Source organism: Pseudorasbora parva, chromosome 17, assembly GCF_024679245.1.
Source record: "Pseudorasbora parva isolate DD20220531a chromosome 17, ASM2467924v1, whole genome shotgun sequence".
Lineage (NCBI taxonomy): Eukaryota > Metazoa > Chordata > Actinopteri > Cypriniformes > Gobionidae > Pseudorasbora > Pseudorasbora parva.
The window spans coordinates 25128962-25147961 of record NC_090188.1 but is presented as its reverse complement, the minus strand read 5'-3'; the positions used below and the strand labels follow the sequence as shown (position 1 = coordinate 25147961).

Here is a 19000-nt window from a genome sequence, read left to right as displayed (position 1 = left end):
ATTCCCAGAAAGTTTTACCCACTGGCAGTAAAGTCTTAGGTCATAGTGAAGAAAGAATAAAAACACAGAGCCATCACACTGAAAAATAAAGACAGAAGACATAGTCCATTATGATTACTTTTTATTTCTTTGTCCATAAATACTATTAGGTTTACTGAACACTGCTTTGAGTTATATTGTCGCCATTATTGCTGCAAGACCAAACCAATCTGTTCCAAAACTCGCATGGACTACAAGCCTTTATTATAGGCTACAAGCTAGAGTTCATAAATATACATGTTGGGGTCAATGGTTTAATCAGAACAATTTCAGATCACGGTTTTCTTTTCTTTTCCAACATTTTAAGACGGTTATACCCTGTTAATAAATCTGATCATACGTGTAATTATTAAGCTATCAAAATCTAAATGGCTTGGGTTTGCATCAGTGACATCTGCTGTGTGTGTTGTGGTGATTCATTTTCTAACAGAAAAAAATATATAGTGTACTCTATATTTTACTCATCTTTGAGTCTGGGAGAGAACTAAGTATAAATAAAGTAAAACATTCTCAAAGAGCACCAATTTTCCTATACAGATATGAGTAATACTATCCTATTGTCTTCCTCATTAACAAACCAATATTAAACTATCAATCCATTTCGAAACAAACCAACACTGTAAACATCTCCTTTATATGTTGAAAACAATTATATATATATATTTCATTTTGTTAATATTTAACAGTAATAAGATGACATTTTAACAGCAATTTTCTGGAATTAATTTTTCAAGTACTCATCCCCATAAACCAGAAAAGCAGCAACTGTCAAATCAAAAAAAATTATATTCTCATCAAACTAGCTTTTAAACATTATTCTTAAGTTAAAAAAAAACTTTAACTAGCCCCAAATTGAAAATCCATCGGACCAGAGGATAATTTAATAAAAATTAAAAAAGGCACCAGGAAACCAGCCAAGTAGCTGAGCAAAATTGAACACTGTCACTAATCAGATTTTACACCCGCAATCCACTCTGAATACTGAGCACATAAAGCTACATCTGGTTTAAAGAATAACACTTTGGCTCTAAAAAATATTATACTATTCCAGGCCTGTATACTGCAATTGTAAAAGGCACGTGTACATGCACACGTTTATCCACACAGAGGCCTGAGCCTCGTGCAGGCTAATCTCTTTAGATGTGCAAGATCATATGTCATCATTAGCCTTAAAACACACAGTAATGCAGTTAGCTGGCTACAGAGAGAGAGAGAGAGAGAGAGAGAGAGAGAGAGAGAGAGAGAGAGAGAGAGAGAGAGAGAGAGAGAGAGAGAGAGAGAGAGAGAGAGAGAGAGAGAGAGAGAGAGAGAGAAAATCATCTCTCCCAGTCATCATACACACATCCATTAACTCTCATACTCCTGATAATGAAAGTTTAAATGGTGTTTAAGTTACTTAGTGCACATGAGCTCAGAACATGCACCATTTGAAAAGCACAACCACAAGAAGGTGGGATCTTTGTTGTTGTTTAGCTGTAGTTCTTCTCCTCTGCTGTGTGTACATTTCACGGTGTTTCTTCTCATCCCGCAAACATAAGCACGAACACAAGGAGTAGTGAGATGGAGGTTGTGAGTTTTGGGGTCAAAATAAGCAGCAGGCTAAGTGTTAGTGTGTCCTCTCCACTTGTGCTCCCACAGGGACCCTGGATTCAGAAGCCATCATCATCATCAATTTCATAGCCATAATCTGTAAACAGGAACACAGGAAGGTTAGAACTACTAAAATCATACAAAGAGCATTAACATGTCAAAAGGAGCCAATGTGTATAAATTGTTTCTTAAAAATTCATGATGTAACTTTTTTTAATGAACATTTGCTAATGATATTTTAAGCATATCAAATAGTAAGGTTAAAGCTCTTAATGAAAAAAATATTAATATTAAGTTTTATTGAGAAAATAAAGCTTTTTTTATATTTAGGGACTATAATGGGTTAGAAAGTTTAAAGCCCCTTAAGGCAGTACTTATTATTGTTAACTAAAACTTTTAAAGTTTTTATTAATTGAAATAAAGCTGAAAGTAAATTAAAATACACATATTAGATAAAACAATGTGAAGATGTAAAACTTCAACAACAACAAAAATCATTTGGCACTAAAATTACTTAAACTGAAATAAAAAGAAATCAAAGCTAATTAGAAATATTTTAAATAAAACTAATTAAAAATTAAACCTGAGAATATAAAAATGTCAATTCAACATTAATAAATACAATTATATTATATAAAGTAAAGTCATTTTACAAAAGACTTATTAGGTCTAAATGAATAAGTCTTTGTGAAGTTAAATATGTATCCTATAGGTCAAGGACTTTTTTTTGTCATCACGTACCAGTGCTGCCCATTAACTGCACGGCACTGACACAGTGTTCGTCCTCCTCATCCTCATCTTCTTCATCTGCAGGTTCTTCATACGCCACTGGTCCGCTCTCTACGACAATAGCATTCTGGGTTGGGGCAGCAGGAGTGGCCACTGGAGCACCTGACCCTTTCTGGAGAAAAAGTCAACATGAAATTCACAAGTCATCTTTTCAAGGGAAAATGTGAGGTGAAAATGATTGAAAATTAAAAATAATTCTGATAACTTTCCTCTTTGCAACAATAACAAGCTTCAATGAATTGTGCACAATAAGATTAAGTTATCATAATGCGCCCTTAAAATGAGAATCATACTTATCTTTACAAGTTAGCTTTAGAGTTAACAGTTAACATTGTTAGTGAATTTATGAACCGTTTCTTTTCCTGAGGGGCAAAAGGAAAGCCGTCAATCACAAAGCTTCATTTCCTGTTGCCAAGTGATGGCAAGAGGTTGCTTAGCTACCTGAGTATTGACCCCCGGAGGAAGTATTTTTGCTCTGGGTTCAAAAGAGGGAGGCGATTATGTATTCACACTCACACTCACACACTCGCAGAAGTTAAGAAGTAGTAGGGAGAAGACTAGAGACTGTCATGAGACAGACAGACTGACTTAATAACAGAGAAAAAACAAGACAGAGGAGAAAAGATCAAGGTCCTTGACATACAGAAAGATGAAGCCTCATGGATGACACAGCCAGAGGGAGTGACAGAGCCACTGAAGAGCTCCAGCGGTCTACGGGCCAGAACGACGGCGAGGGATCAGTAGGAGACGAGAGAAAAGAGCATGTGTCATCAAGGCCTCCTCAGAGTCCAGACGTCAGCGGCCCACTTTCTGAGGCAGAACATTAGCTTATGATACCCGACTCAAACTGGTGCCTCTGAGTATCAACGCAGACCGCTGATCTAGGAGCAGCTCGGAGGATCAAAAAATTCTCTTAATTTAGACATGAAAAGGAAGAACCCGTTTCTAGGTCAACTTAATGCAGTTTTCCTGCACCGGGGATAAACTAAGTGAAGCTCTGGCCCAGAGGCCATTTGAGGGTTAAGGAAAATTTGTTTAATATATCCAGAGACCTGCCAAGGATGTGCTAGTATGACGGACGGTGATTTGAATTCACTCACCTGATCGAGGGCCAGCTTCTTAGTGGGCTGTGCACACACCAGGGGCTGTAACCTTGGAGACAGGAAGATAGAAGGAAAAAGACGGACAAGATCATTAAGAGAACATGGCATATTTCTCAATAAAAGCTGCTCAGAGTAATTTTTTGGGTGGTGTACGGGTAGAGGGGGCACAACATTAGGGTACATACATATTATACAATCCAATGAGTTCTTCTGTTCTTTTCAATTCACTACACTGCTTAAAAGTCACTGACTTATTATAATGCAAATCTTGACACATTATTTAAATGAATTCCCTAAATGTACGCAATTTAAATTCTATCAACCCAGATAAGCACAAGTTTACAGACCAACAGGGAACCCCCACTTTATAATGAAATGTCACTGTATATTCAGTATAAATGTATTCACTATATTTTTCAGAAACAAAATGCATTAAAAAAACTAGCACATTTTCATAGGTGGTGCTAGACACGGACAAGTCCCGTCTAGATTTACTTCAAATCTCTCACTGTAAAATTCCCAGAGGAATAAACATGGCAGCTCAAGTGACAACAGAAGGGGGGAGATCGAGAGACAGACAGAGAGCGAAAGAGGGGAGAAGGGGCAGGACAAGCATAGAAGAATCCAGAGACACATCTCAGTATTTGCAAGTCAACATGCAGCAGCAGCTCGAATAATGAGTTTACTCATTATTCCAAAGAGTGTAAGATATGTAAATGAGGTATGGATATGATGCACTAAACCTGCAGACTAAATTAAACGCTAATCAGAATCATATGATTCTCCTGATGATACATCTGAATATGCAGAAGAGATTCATTTGTCATGGGAGCAGTTCTCTTTATATAACCACAAGGCATCCCAAATCTACTCAAACTCGCATTGTAAACTCAACTCAAATACAAAAATCTCTCACAGACAGGCTGACTGACTAAGAGAATGATCGATAAAAAGGAGGATAAAATTAAAGGAGGATAGAAAGAAGAATATAACAATTGCCGGTCCTCCCTATATTCAAACCACCAGGGGGACCCCTTGCTCTCAAGCATGATGAAATTTCTTTTTTTACGATTAATGATTTATATTTATTTAATAACTGTTTTGGACATAATGCAGTGTGGCAAATAATGACATGGGTTTTGACCAAGTGTAGGTGCCGAACAAGTGCCTGAAAAGTGAAGCCAAATCATTTCTAAAATCACCCACAGGTGGCTGGATCCAATATAGGTCATAAACCCCACCCTCTCCATGTAATGAAATGGGACACGAGACAAACGAAACAATTCAATTACAAATACAAAATCTAATTTTTCCAAAGCTGGTTTTTGTGATTTTATTTTTTGTCGTGCTGGTGTAAGTTGATGCTATAAAAACAGGGGGTGGGGGGGTGACATCTTGATTGACAGCTTCGCTGAGTGAAGTAGTCACTAAGCACCAACATACTTTTTGTAGGATCTTCAAGTGGAGATTAGAGCTTTAACTTTAATTTCTACATTTTTCTACATTATTTCATACCGACATATTGAGTTGTTCTGCAAGAGTGTAGGTTGGGCCTTTATACCGTGGCTTCACTTCACACCCAAAACTGTTTAGACTCAGGCTCCATAATCAGCACCATATTGGGACATTGGTGACTTCACTTTACTACAATGGCTATATGGCTATGGCTAGCAGAGATGTCAGATCTGAAAATGGCTGTGCAGTGCACCGATGCTCCCCATCCAACTTGATGGAGCTTGAGAAACTGCCCAAAAATAAGCGTTCCAACAAGCTTGTAGTATCATACTCAAAAAGACTTGAGGCTTTAATTGGTGCCAAAGGTGTTTCAAAAGAGTATAGAGCAAAGGCTGTGAATACTTATGTACATGTGATTTAATTTTTTTCAAATGTGCACAGATTTTAAACAAACTTTTTTTGCAGTGTCATTATGGGATATTGTTTGAAGAATTGGGGGGGGGGGGGGGGGATGAATTGAATCCATTTTGGAATAAGGCTGTAACAACAAAATGGGGGAAAAGGGAAGCGCTGCGATTACTTTCTGGATGCACTGGATGTTTTTTGTAACATTGTCTTGATAAACCAATCCATTTGCAAAAAAACAACAACAAAATATTTTCTCCAGGTTCAATATTAGTAAACTGTGTTTTGTTAGAAATGCCCCATGATGAAATGTCATTTTCAGAGTCAATATACACCAGTCAGATATAACATGAAGTGTAGGACCGGCACTAGATATAAAGAAAGAAATGAGAAAAAAATATTGAGAAAAAGTAAAATAGAGGGATGTAATGACAGACAGAACAACAGACAGACAGATATAGATTCTTTCCTTTATATTCTCAGTCAGTAACACATGCGAGCACGGTTGACAGTCCTTCACAACCCAGCATGCAAGTGTCCTATTGATGGCTACAGTGCATTCTGGGATGGGGAACGGTGCGGTACTTGGCATAAAAACAAGCTGTCAGAGCCAAAACACAGTGACAACATTCTATTCCTGAGAAACAGTCTGTTCCACACACACACACACAGATTTACATTTACGTCAAGGGCTGATAAATTGTTCACCACACTGACTGGGTCAATTATTCAAACACGTAGCACAACAATAATGATCAGAGATGGGAATCAGGGCCCTGGTGGTGAGATATATTGATATCTGGGTCACAATACAATATTATTGTAATTCTTTCTGTGACAGTTATTCAAAGCTGTGATTCATTGTGATGCTTGTCAGAATCATAATCTTAACTCAATTAAAAGTATTTTATTTGAACAAAAATTCTTTCAAAAATAGTTAATATTGAGAAATTTCATTAAAGTATTGTGCTTCTAAATAAATGTTATATCTATTTTTTCCTCTTACCATTAGTACTTTGTGTGTATGACCTCATTACAGTCTTTGCTTTGTGGTTGTGATGACTTGACTGCTTTTTCAAAGATAACTTTAACATTTTAAACTGTTCAGCATTTACTCTGACCTTCTGCATCACCCCTTCATTCATGCGCCAGTCTCAGTGTATGACTAAATGGCTGATGTCAACAGAGGCCTTTATTTTATTGAGCTGAAAGAGTATGACATCAGGCTGACACTATTACCGCTGAGTGCTTAAAGGCATGAGCAAACACTGCCTAAGAACTTGGTCTCTTCATCTCAGAAGCACATTTTGGTCCCAGGCAGAGATAAGGCTTTCTCTTTTCCTCGAGGATGACAAAAACTTCCTCTCGTTTTTGGGTCAATTCAGCCTTGAGAAAAACTCAACTTTCTTTGATCTCGCAGACAGCTCACCTCTCTCTCTCTCCCTCTCTAGAGATGCAGGTTTTCTGCAAGTAAGCTGATTAAGAAAGAAACACTGAGCCGACAGCAGAAGGGAACCACAGAGGAAGAGAGATGGAAGCGAACGAAAGATAGAAACAAAAAAAAACTGGGGAATAGAGTTTATAACAGCTGTCTGAGAGAGCGAGAGGAGGAGACTGTTTAATTACCAGATGTGTGATGGTGTGAGATGGCGATTTCTGGCACTCCAGGTGTGAATGTCTAACATGAGATGGTCTCATGTATGGATGTTGAAGTGTTGGAAGAACAAAAGACCACAAAAATGGATCTCAGCTTCTCACAAAGCACTACTTCCAACTATAATGAAAACCTTTGTCATTTGTCTCTCACAAACACACACCTTTTATAATCTCCATGGCTCTATATTAATGCTGAGCTGCGCGTATCTTGGAAGGATAAGAAATGACCAGAGAAGGAGGGAGGGGAGCCAGGGAGAGGGGGTTAAAACAGCAGGGGGCAATTATACAAGCTATTTCCGGATGAGAGAGTGAGAGAATGTGAGAGATTGTGAGAGACTTATTAAATTTAAGGTTCAGTAGAATGGAGGGATGAACAGACCAACAGATGGGTAGATGTTCAGGTAATTGCGAGGATGTCGGGAATATGCTACAAAAGCAGCAGAGAAGCAGACAAGGGAGGTTGTGTGTGTGTGTGTTTGTGTGTGTGTGTGTGTGTGTGTGTGTGTGTGTGTGTGTGTGTGTGTGTGTGTGTGTGTCTGTCTGTGTATCACGGTACACAATACCTCAGTGTGCAACATAGGGTGGGAGCGAACAGAATACAATGGCTTTACTGTCAGTGGAACATCTCGCACACACATACACACTGAGTAGCACTAATTTGGTGTTTCTGTGATAAACTCAGGGTCAGCTGAAATAGGACTGGAAACCTAATACAGGGGCCGATATATTGAATATTGTTTAAATATTGTTAAATTCATAAAAGCCTTTTATTTTTAGCTATATTGCCAAACCCTAGAATGAGTCTATAAGTAACTGAAAGGAAAAAAAGGGAAGGTCATCTTTGAGCGGTAAAAGGCAAGTCACTGAATAATACAGACACCTCCATTCAGGTAGAATCCATTCAGTAAACAGACTGCAGGCTGTTATGAGTAAGAAGAGGGAAAAGCTGGAAGAGAGACAGTGGCATGGTAACAGTGTAATGGCTTTTAAAAGAATGTCCAGATTGCTCACCTTTCCATTCAGAAAAAAAACAAACATAAAAGCTACTTTCAGAATGAATGATTCAGAAGATCTATCCTGTTCACTTCAAGAATTCGATCAACGAGAAAAACACCACACACAGAGGAAACTGGCCACTCAAAGAGAGAGAGAGAGAAAAGAGAGAGTTGCTCATTGTTCCATGACATTGCCCTTAGTGTGTCAAGACAAACTGTTGGGGCGCGTGTGTGTAGGGCCACCAAGAGCCTCTCCTTAAATATCCACGAATAAGAATATCCATGACTAATGACAACTTAGAAGTACACGGTAGTAGAGCACACACACATATTCTCCAAAAAGGAGGGTACTAGGGAGTGGGCCACAGTTGGGCCTCACTTTAAATATGTGCTCTAAACTTTAATGTGTTCCTTACCAGCATTTAGAGACTAAATATAGAGCAGAAGGAGGCTATTCTGACTGACCATATGCATGGGACTTTCTTTCTCTCTCACACACAGTTAATTTAGCATAGACTTGGCTATTCTTAACAGACCTGCCCTGTGCTCAAGGGCACAAAAGGGTAAAGGACATAAAAAAGAGAAACAAACATAAGGACCTTTCACACTTGCAGACCCACAAAGCTCTAGAGATTTTCCAGCCGAGGGTCATGAGTGAGACCCCAATTAGCTTTTTCTCTGAGACTATTAATTCTTTCTGCATTTAAAAAAAAATTAACACAGGAATTTTAAGTTTTGATGATGGTTTGAGTACATCTAAATGATTATGCTACTATAAAAATAATTGATAAATGATAAATCCATGGGACCTGGATATGTACTGTGGTACCGAATTACTAAACTGTTCATACACCAAAGTATTGACATAATGTGTCATGAACTGGGTTTTCATTGTTCATTGTGTGATGTTTGCGTAGTTTTTACATTCAAAAATATTATAATGAATAAGTAATAGAGCTGCTCTCCTGAAATGCTGGGTTTTTATGGGCTTGCTGCATTGAAGACTTTGAAGTAAACGCCCACTGCTATTATTGAATAGGCTTTGCATGTTTAAAAGAGCTTCTGCTGCCCCATGAGTACACGTGAGGAATTGTTTTGTAAGCGTGCGGGAAAACAGCAACCGGAATAATTCGCCCACAGGGCTCGCACGTTTTTAATCAAACAAACAAAATGATTTTGCATTCACCCGTAATTAATTGGATGTTATTTTTTTTATTACTTGGCCTGACCGGTCGGTGGATATAACCGTGAACCACGCATCACTAATACACACACACATCCATGCACAAGCCTCACTGCAGAGTCAGACAAACCACCATGATTAAAAACTTTCTACATCATGGAAATATCAAGTCAAGAGAGTGAACATACTGAATCGCAACACAATGAGCCAACAACACCACAAATAAGATTCTCCAGCCTGTGACAGCGTGCTAAATTATGTTAAGTTAGACAAGTGCACAATCAATATATATCAAATTATCTATAACAATGCAATACTATCACATGTAAAAAAATATTTTTTACTCACATAATTGTGAGCGTTTGATGAGCCAGCTGTCAATAGAAGCCTTTCTTTGACTAACAAGGAAGTTCTCTTTCATAGGTTCACTTCGATGCTGCATAATGACGCATATGGGGCACGCCCATGGGCCGATTGTCTGAAGCCCTTATAGAATCACGCCAATTCATTGGCTGATGATTCAGTGCTCCCCCTCCACCTCATCACCTTTGAGCTATACTGGCGCGCGCACCATCTTCTCCCCAGATTTCTCTGCCTTCACGAAGCAGTAGCATTGCTCCCTTCGTGCGATTTATCTGACCCTTAAAAACTGGATTTAAGCATCTTTCTCCTTCACTACTTCAACGGCCATGGATGGCGGAACTTGCTTCTCCTAACTGGTGAAGTATATGATGGAGTTTCGTCGTTGCCCCGCCGTGCACTCGCTCTATTCGAGCGATGACCTGCATGGTAAGTGATACATTATATATTATTTTATATATTTATGTATATGGGCCTGCCCACGCGCAATATCACTATGTACTCCCTCTTGAAGAGGTATTTTAAAACTGTTTGATTCCCCCGCCGCTTAGCGAAGTTTTTCCGCTTGTATGCGCGCACAAAACTATTTGTTCCCCAGCCCGGAAGCACGCGAGACCATTTTTTCTGGCCTGGCTTACACTTTGCTTACGACAGCGTCCGACTCCGAGGATTTTGGGCCTGTCTCGTTTGACTATGCTTTCCCGCCTGGCGGCCAGGAAAATGCGAGGCCTACTTCCTCTCCCAAGCGCGCATGCTTAGCGAAGTTTTTCCGCTTGTATGCGTGAAATAAACTATTTGTTCCCCAGCCCGGAAGCACGTTAGCACGTTAGTTTCTTTCGGCTTGGCTTACACTTTGCTTACGACAGCATCCGACTGTCTCGTTTGACTACGCTTTCCCGCCTGGCGTCCCGGCCTACTCCGAGCTCGTCGACGCACTTTGCGTGTGACTGAGAAGCTTGCGATTCATTGGCCTTATGTTCCCACAAATGGCAATCTTCTAAGCTCGATGAAAGATTTCTAAGTGTGCTAGTGCGTATCGCACATTGATAAGGAAACTGTCGTTTTTCAGCGATCTGCACAACTAGCTCTCCAGATCCTGAAAGCAGCCGTTTTCCGCTCCCCCTTCTAATGCGGTAGCCGCTCACTTCACCATTCTCGTTGGTTCTGTGGAACGCGGTTATTCCGCCATTAACTGGCCTCTCATCTTCGGCTGTTTGCAGCTCCGCATAGCCAAGGATTTTGGCCTTATGGGCTACAAAAGCACACCACGCGCGGTAGGGCGCTCAATGGGTGGTCTGGTGGCCGGTTTACGCCACCTTTGGTTAAACCTCACTAAGATTCGTGACAAGGAGAAGGTTTTTCCTCCTCGACGCGCTATTTCTCAGGGGGATTTATTGGGAAAAAGGCAGTTCATGCCTAGGAGAACTAGAGTCTCTTCTATCACCTCTCCTTCCCAGCCTAGATAGCGCCCTCCGTTCAAAGGAATTTCAGGCGTGACCAGAGTCATCCCCCACCTGCACGGTTTGGGGAGCTCATGGTCACCCCTTTCCAACTACAAAGACCTCTTCAGTGCAGATGAAGGGGCCTGGCAGTAGCTTTCCGCTCCTGCTCCGCTGAGTCGTTCCTGACCCTCCGTTTCTGCCCGCCTCCTGGCCGCTCTCCGAGTCCACCCCCTTTACACTCGCCGCCAGTGCGTCTCGAGGGGCGGGGTCGGCTCAACCTCTGACCACTCCCACGCCAGGGAATGGAGACTTTTTCACTACCCGTTTTCTAGGAGACACGGCTCATTCTCTCCAGTGGTCAGTGGACCTTACGTTTCCCACTCTGGTCATCGCAGCCTCCTCGCTGCATATGGACGCAGTCGGCTTTCCGTTGTGGCCGGACGATCACTTCACGGAGTCCCAGTTCGGCACCCTAATCAGGTATGCCCACTGCACTTCACTACTCCTCTTCTCATTTCGTCCAAGAGTGGAAACATTTTCCAGGAGTGTCACCCTGGGCGCTTCGCATGATTTAGCTGGGCTTTTTTGCCGCAACCGTTACGTCTTGGTTTCCAAAAAGGACGGCGGTCTGCAGCCCATATTAGACCTCCGATGTCTAAACTTTTCCCTCCTCAGAGGGAGGTTCAAGGTGTGGACACTGAAGTCTATAAAACACTGCCCAGGTTCGTGCAGGGGAGTGGTTTGTGTCGATAGACCTGTAAGATGTGTTTCCATATTCAGGTCATTCAACGACACAGGAAGTTCCTCAGGTATACCTTCGGAGGTAAGGCTTTCTAATAAAGGGTGCTCACCTTCGGTTTGCTCTGGCGCCAAGGACGTTCACTAAGTGTCTGGATGCTGCTCAGGCCCCGATGTGGCTCCAGGGCATCCGCCTACTCAACTACCTGGACCTTTTGCTTTTATTGGCCCAGTCCAGAGAGATGGCAAAAGATCATAGAGACTCTGTGCTTCGTCACGTCCGTTCCCTTGGCCTAAGAGTGAACACCGTTAAGAGTGTGTCCTTACCATCCCGACAGACCACCTTTTTTTAGGGGTCTGTCTGGATTCCGTGTCAATGCAGGCCCGTCTGGCTCCTGCCCGGGTTTTCCAGTATTAGGACATGCCTGGCAGAGAACACCATTAAGAGTGTGTTCTTACCATCCTAACAGACCGCCTTTTAGGGGTCTGTCTGGATTGCATGTCATGCAGCCCCATCTGGACCCTGCTCAGATTTCCAGTATCAGGACATGTCTGGCCCGCTTCAAGCCCAGCCATCATGTTTCTGTAGGGACATGCCGCAGGCTTTAGCCTCCCAGTCCTTACTCTGGGGCTGCTCCACATGAGGCCCTTCCATTGGTGGATGAAACATGCGGGGATCCGAGTTACAGGATCCCTCTTACGCCTTCTGCGTCGCAAGGTTGCTTTCGAGCCCTATCAGTGTGGCGAGACCCTCCTTTTCTCCAAAGAGGTGTCAGTACGGGGGTCGTTTTCCGTCGCCAGATGATCACGACGGACGCCTCCCTCACCGGTTGGGGTGCGGTATTCGAAGGCCGTCCAGTGTGCGGCATCTGGACAGAGCAGACTCAAGCTTGGCACGTTAACTGCCTAGAGCTGAGAGCAGTCTCCCTGGGCCTTCGGCATTTCCTCACCCTCCTTACAGGGCACCATGTCATTGTCAGGACAGACAACATGGCGGTGGTGTCTCATGTGAATCGTCAAGGCGGCTCTCGGTCGCGCACCCTGGACAGGCATGCGAGCCTTCTCTTCCTGTGGGCCCAGGGCAGATTCCTGTCCCTTAGGGTATCCCATATCCCCGGAGTTCTGAACCTCGCGGCAGACTCCTTTTCGAGGCAGAAACTCAAGTCAGGGGAATGGATGTTAAATCCTCACAGTAGCCCAGATCTGGGAGCGGTTCGGCAGAGCGGAGGTGGACCTCTTCGCTACGAAGGAGTCGTCCCAATGCCCGCTTTGGTTCTCTCCAAGTCCTCCTGCACCGTTGGGAGTGGATGTGTTCGCTCACCCCTGGCTCTATGCATTCCCGACCATCAAGCTGATCCCGGTGGTTTTGTGCAGAGTGAGACAGAGCGAGGCCAATCTTCTAAAATCCTCGTCCCGAGATCTGGAAACTGTGGGTGTGGCCTACCAGGGGCCATCAGTCTTAAGGGCCGGTCTACCAGCAGATGTGCAGGAGACCATCGCTAATGCCATAGCCCCCTCTACGAGGAAGCTTACTCTTCCAAGTGGGAGGTTTTTCAGGCACGGTGTTCGGCCCACAGTAGATGTCCAGTCGACTGCCTATTGGATCATTTCCATCAGCAAAATTCAATTTTGAGACCACTAAAAACCATGATACTATTTGTAGGTACAGCAAGATGCTATAAGTAAGAATAACCAGAAAGTCGTATGATCTAGGAAATGCTTGACTAACGCAGAATGGAATTTTAATAGACTGCTTCATATTTTTGTTAAAGGAAAATTAATATTTTACATCACCTTAAATAAATTTTAATGGTTTCTGAAAAGGAGGCAGACTCAGTGTAGCAGATGCACCCTGTTTGAACATGGCAAACTGTTTATGTGAACAGAAAGATATAGAGTAAGAAAAAATAGCCGGGTTCATGATACAGTTACAGTAATGTACCCTGCTATTGTGTAACTGTAGGTCTAAAGTTAGCTATAGAGCTTGAGGTGGTTACAGGAAAGAGTCCAAATAAGGGTGTAGGCAGACAAAAAAAAAATCAGGGTGTATCAATAAGAGTGGATATGTTTTAAAACTGTCCACATTAACACTCCAAGACACAGGATTACTAAATCAGAGAACAAACATTAACATATTTTGCAACCACTTTTTTTAAACACACATTTTCCAATTTGAAGTAATCTGCCCCTTTACAAAATGTTGCATAATAAGACACAAAAACAGCCAATCCGATCATAATTGATGTTTAATTTACAGCTATGAGGAGTGAGCTTTTTATTAGCAATAAGATTTCACTGGGGGCAAGCCAATCTTGGTTGACACAAAGAAAAAAAATAGAATCCAAATCAATGTCCAGTCCCTCACTTGCGAAAAAAAGTTTTTTTTTTAAAATTAATTAATTAATTATTATTATTTTTTAATTATTTTTTTTTAAATGAAGATTTTTCGTATCATGCTTGGATAGTATATGGTGTGTGTGTGTGATAGTATATGATGGTGGGAATTTTCTAGGACAGATGGTGAGCTTTCTATGGTTTTCTATAGCAGAATGTGTGATTTTAGGTGTGTAGGCAAAAATAAATCCAAAAAAACTAGGGAGTGAGGAAAAGCAGAAATAAAATCGAGACATAAGAAACCTTTCTCCTACAACTCTTACCTCTTGCCAAAACTGCTGATAGTTTTGCCAATGTTGGGTGAAGTCAGTTGGGGTTTCCGTTGGCGGGCCACGGGGGTTCTTTTGGCTCCAGTGGAAGCTTCTTCAGGCTGGCAAGTGGGACTTTTTGGGCTGGATTTGTTCAAGTCTTTCAGGACATCATAGTTTATTTTAGTGGAAATGCGTTTCTGCTCTAACATCTTTTCAATGGCTTCATCTGCAGTGCTGGCATTGATGGGCTCACGCCTCCGTGCTGACTTTTTTCTAGGCTGTGAAATGACACAAATAAGGAGGCAACCGTATACATTTGGGACCCTCACAGCGAAAACTGTCATTTATGAATTGCCTTATTGCCTTGTTACCTTCCGCTCTTTATATGTACCCTCCTCCTTTTCCTTAGCTATTCTTTCTTCCTTTTCTGAAGAAAAACAAACAAATAGTTAAAAAAAAGATTTCCATTTTAATCTGTCATGGGTAAAATTAACAAACTGGACAGTTCAATCTTCTCCACCTTTCTGTTCTTTGAGGTAGTCTGCATTTTGAAGCATCCACAGTTCAGTCTTCACCTTAACCTCCTTCTCATTCAGGATATACTAATAGAAAAAAAGATTAAAAAACATCCCTCAGGTCACAGTGGACGAGCTAAACAGGCCGTAAATTGTGACATCTCGTTCCACTCTGTTCTAAAGCAATTCCATTTTTTATTTTTGGATGTGAAATTCCCTCTCAGATTTCAGCTTTATAGAACCAAATGATAAATTACCATGTGGTTACCATAGTGAGGCCAAAACTTACCCGATCAATCTCGTCCTCGTCAATACCGCTCAGGTCTAGCTCACCGTTTTCTGCCTCCTCATCTGATGAAAGAAAAACAAACAAAGACTGTACCTGAATATGGAATTATTATTATTTTTTATTTTTTTGATAGACATCTTCATGGGCCATATTCACGAAACATTTTATCCTAGCTCTTAGAGTTCTCCTAAATAGCCGTAAAAGTTCTTATTTAAGAGTTCTCTCTTAAAACCTATTCACAAAGCTGCTGAGAGCAACTTTTACTAAGAAATAGAGAGAAGTCTTAAGCTAAGAGTAAGGGTGGGGTTGACCTTGTTGCTATGGATGATTTCATCATGCCTACTAACTATGCCCACAGTGATTGGCTGATAGGGGAGGAGTCTCTATCAGTGATTGAAATATTGTAGAATGTGTCATGTTGCCATATAAAATAAAGATTTTAAAATAAAGATAATGCCATATTAAAATAAAGATTAAAAAAATATATAATAAATAATATTTATTAATGTTGGCATTTTTGCATTTTTATTATGATATGACAGGGAGTATACAGGAAGCGAAGTGGAAGAGAGAAAGGGGAGAAAGGTCCACAACAGCAATAGGATCGTTGTGATTTGGTCTTAGTGACTTTGACTCTTGACTACTCCTAGCGTTTCACAAATGTAGGAGCTAGTTTTAGTGCTAAAATGCTTTATAAAATACTCTTAGAGAAAAAATGTAGGAGTCCTAAAATTAGGACTGACACAACCATTATTTTGATGAGTTTATTCTAAATCGGCAAGTTAGGAGCTACTTTAAGCCTTAAGATGTTTTGTGAATACCAGGGCCCGTATTCATAAAGATTCTAAGAGTCCTCTCAGAAAACTCCTAACTTAGCTTAAATACTTTTACGTAGGAATCTTAGCTTAAGAGCTATTCGGGACCGATCTGAGAGCAACTCTGAGCAAGGAAAATGCAAAAACCTTTATCTTAATGAAGAGGCGGGGCTGACCCCGTTGCTACATATGACACAGTCTTTGGAAGACTGTGATTGGTTGGTTGTACAAAAAGGGGGGAAAGGGAGCGCTTTTAAGAATAGGGTCTATTCTAAGCCTTCACTTTGAAATTACAAGTGCAAATTGTTCTATTTTACCGTACTCTCTCACTCATACACACACACATTATATATATATATATATATATAAATCCTTTTATTATTTGATTGGCTTAGAATTATAAACATCGTTCCACTCTTTCTATTAACATAAACGTCCTCGTCTTCTGACGGTGCAATAATTCGGATGTGGGTTCCTTCGATTACTCCGACAACACCAGGGAAGCCTGCTATATTCATTAATGCAGCTTTTTGGGCCTGCAAGGTGGGAATGTCCAGTGGAAATGAAATGAACTGACACACAATATGAGGTTCTGAAAGAGCTGTAATTGTTTGTGTGATCACTCTGCTTACAGAAGGTTGTGACAGACCCAAATCATCACTGCTGCATTGTTGCATTTTCCCAGTTGCTAAATATCGTAATGTAGCGATTACTTCAATTTCTGACGCTATGGCATTCCTGCGCTGTGTCGGAGATGTTAGCGTGACTCACTGTCATCCATAGTCTGCAACATATTTCTTCTCCCTCTTTGTCTTTCTGCCATTTTCTCCGCTGCTAAAGAAACTCTTAACCCTCTTAAAAGTCCTTGTCCGTGCTCCTAACAAATTTGACTTTAAGACCTCTTTTAAGGGTTAAGATGCTTTCTGAATAAAATTTTTCTTTACTAGGATTTTTTAGTTAATTTTAAGAGTAAACGCCCACATTTCTAAGAAATTTCTTAGAATTTTGTCACTAGGAGATCTTTGCATTAAGATTCTTTATGAATACGGGCCCTGAAGTCTAAAAAAAATTGTGCAAAAATTACACCGTAAAAATCACGTAAAAAACTGGTAGAATAAAATTCATTACAAAATTAAATTGTAAAATTAAATTATAAATATAAATAAATAAAATTACAAAATAGAAATCACATACTATTTAAAATAACTGTGTTGTGAATCTATTTCAGACTGCTTTGGAAAAAGAAAAAGAGTAAAGTCTCGCCTGGTGTTTACTCCGCATAATTGAAGTGTATTTAATGTTTCAATTTCCTAAGGAGAAACACATGCTGCCATTCATCAATGAACATTTCTCTGAGCCAGTTGTTAAATTAGGTTAGTGGAGATACATAGAATATCAGTCCAACCCAAAAACCTTCACATAAAATGTCCCCAAGCAAAATCACATGGCAAAACAAACTCAAATATGTGTGTGTTTCTCTATGGTTTCTGCCCTGTAGCAAATCTTGCTAGAAAATCCACTGGGGCTGCTGGGATCATTAAACCAGTGGCTCTACAGTAGCAACTTCCAGGGTTATTCCCTCTCTATCTTCCATCTTTTCCAAGCCCAGCTCCTCCCTTCCCCCAGCCTTACTCTTTTCTTTCTGCCTGGAGATTGTTGGCAACGCTTCAGAAGTTTGCTTTATAGAGCATCCCTCTCTCTATCCCTCTCATGTGTTGTAATGAAGATAGGGGGTTAGGAGAAAAAACAGAGGGGGAAACTCTGGTTTTCTCGCCTCTGAGCGGGCCCACAATGCCAGTCGATCCCATGAGTCAAGAAACCTGACCTCCTCTCGCCACTCGCATCTGAACACGCACAGACTAACTGCACAACCAATGCATGCACACACACACATACACACACACTGACACACACACACACTATAACACTCTGTGCCATGAGTGACGTGTGATGTGGTGAGAGCGTGAAAAGCAGAGATTAGTTACAACAGGCGAAATAAAACCACATCAGAGAAAGACTACCAGGTGCAGCTGGATCCAAGATGATGAATAAAGAGAAGAGAAGCCAAACCGTAATAAAACAAGCAGTGCAGTCTGTCTTTCCCATTAGGCCTAACTTTGTGTTCATGTTGAAATGTTTTTTTTTTTTGGTAGAGTCTGTTTTCATTAACAAACTGTGTATACCTCGCCAGGAAGAGTATTTTGACTAAAAATAGCATTTAAATAGCAGCTGCACTACCTGAAGACATATGAATATGCATGAGGGTTCGACAGCAGCTGCATATCAGTCAGAAAGCACTTAGGGACTGAATACTGTTAAAAAAAAAACCTGGAAAAATAAACTGATATTGTTAGTTTTTCAGCATCGACTTGGTAATGAAGTACCGCCACTTAAAGGTATAGCTCATGCAAAAGTGAAAAATAATTTACTCACACTAATGTTGATCCAAATTACTATAAGGATTTTTTTGTCTTCTGGTTCACAGAATTTACGATTTTGAAGAATGTACCCGTCTTTCTTTTGCTTACTATTAAAATGAATGGGCACCAAAGAATTCAAGCTTCAAAAAAAGAAAGAAAATGTACAATACATGTAGCCGGTATAACTTGTGCGCTATATTTCAATTTATTCAAATAATATGATGATATTAATGGCAATATGAAGCTTAATTCAAAGTCGGCATAAAAAAGATATTTCAATAATCTTTTCTTTATTATTGTGACGTATATCTGAGTGAAATAGAGTGAAATGTTGGGTTGGACTTGATTTTGTTCAACGGGAATAGATTGGAATGTTGCAGTTTTTTAATTTGGGACGTGATTTAGAAACACTGCTATATTAAGTCAATATTCATTTACATGTTGTAAATTAATTTACTGAGTTAACTCTAGAACTGGATCAGTCCAATTTGTAAACTGGCCCAATTGTGATTCAATATATAGATCCAACACAGGCTTTTTTCTGCACTTGTTCACTGTAAA

At 40.6% G+C, this 19000-nt stretch overlaps 1 protein-coding gene across 2 annotated transcripts in view; it reads right to left on the bottom strand.

Annotated features, from left to right (window-relative positions):
- Positions 1 to 116: 116 nt before the first annotated feature.
- The window catches only part of brf1a (BRF1 RNA polymerase III transcription initiation factor subunit a), a 54385-nt gene continuing 35501 nt past the window's right edge, over positions 117 to 19000 (bottom strand). For both annotated transcript variants that reach the window (XM_067421147.1, XM_067421148.1), the window contains exons 13-19: positions 15205 to 15266; positions 14921 to 15002; positions 14772 to 14827; positions 14413 to 14678; positions 3519 to 3570; positions 2371 to 2530; positions 117 to 1726 (exon numbers count right to left, since the gene is read on the bottom strand). In XM_067421147.1, coding sequence (XP_067277248.1) covers positions 1689 to 1726; positions 2371 to 2530; positions 3519 to 3570; positions 14413 to 14678; positions 14772 to 14827; positions 14921 to 15002; positions 15205 to 15266 — 716 coding nt within the window. In that variant the 3' untranslated portion in view covers positions 117 to 1688. The remainder of the gene's footprint in view (positions 1727 to 2370; positions 2531 to 3518; positions 3571 to 14412; positions 14679 to 14771; positions 14828 to 14920; positions 15003 to 15204; positions 15267 to 19000) is intronic.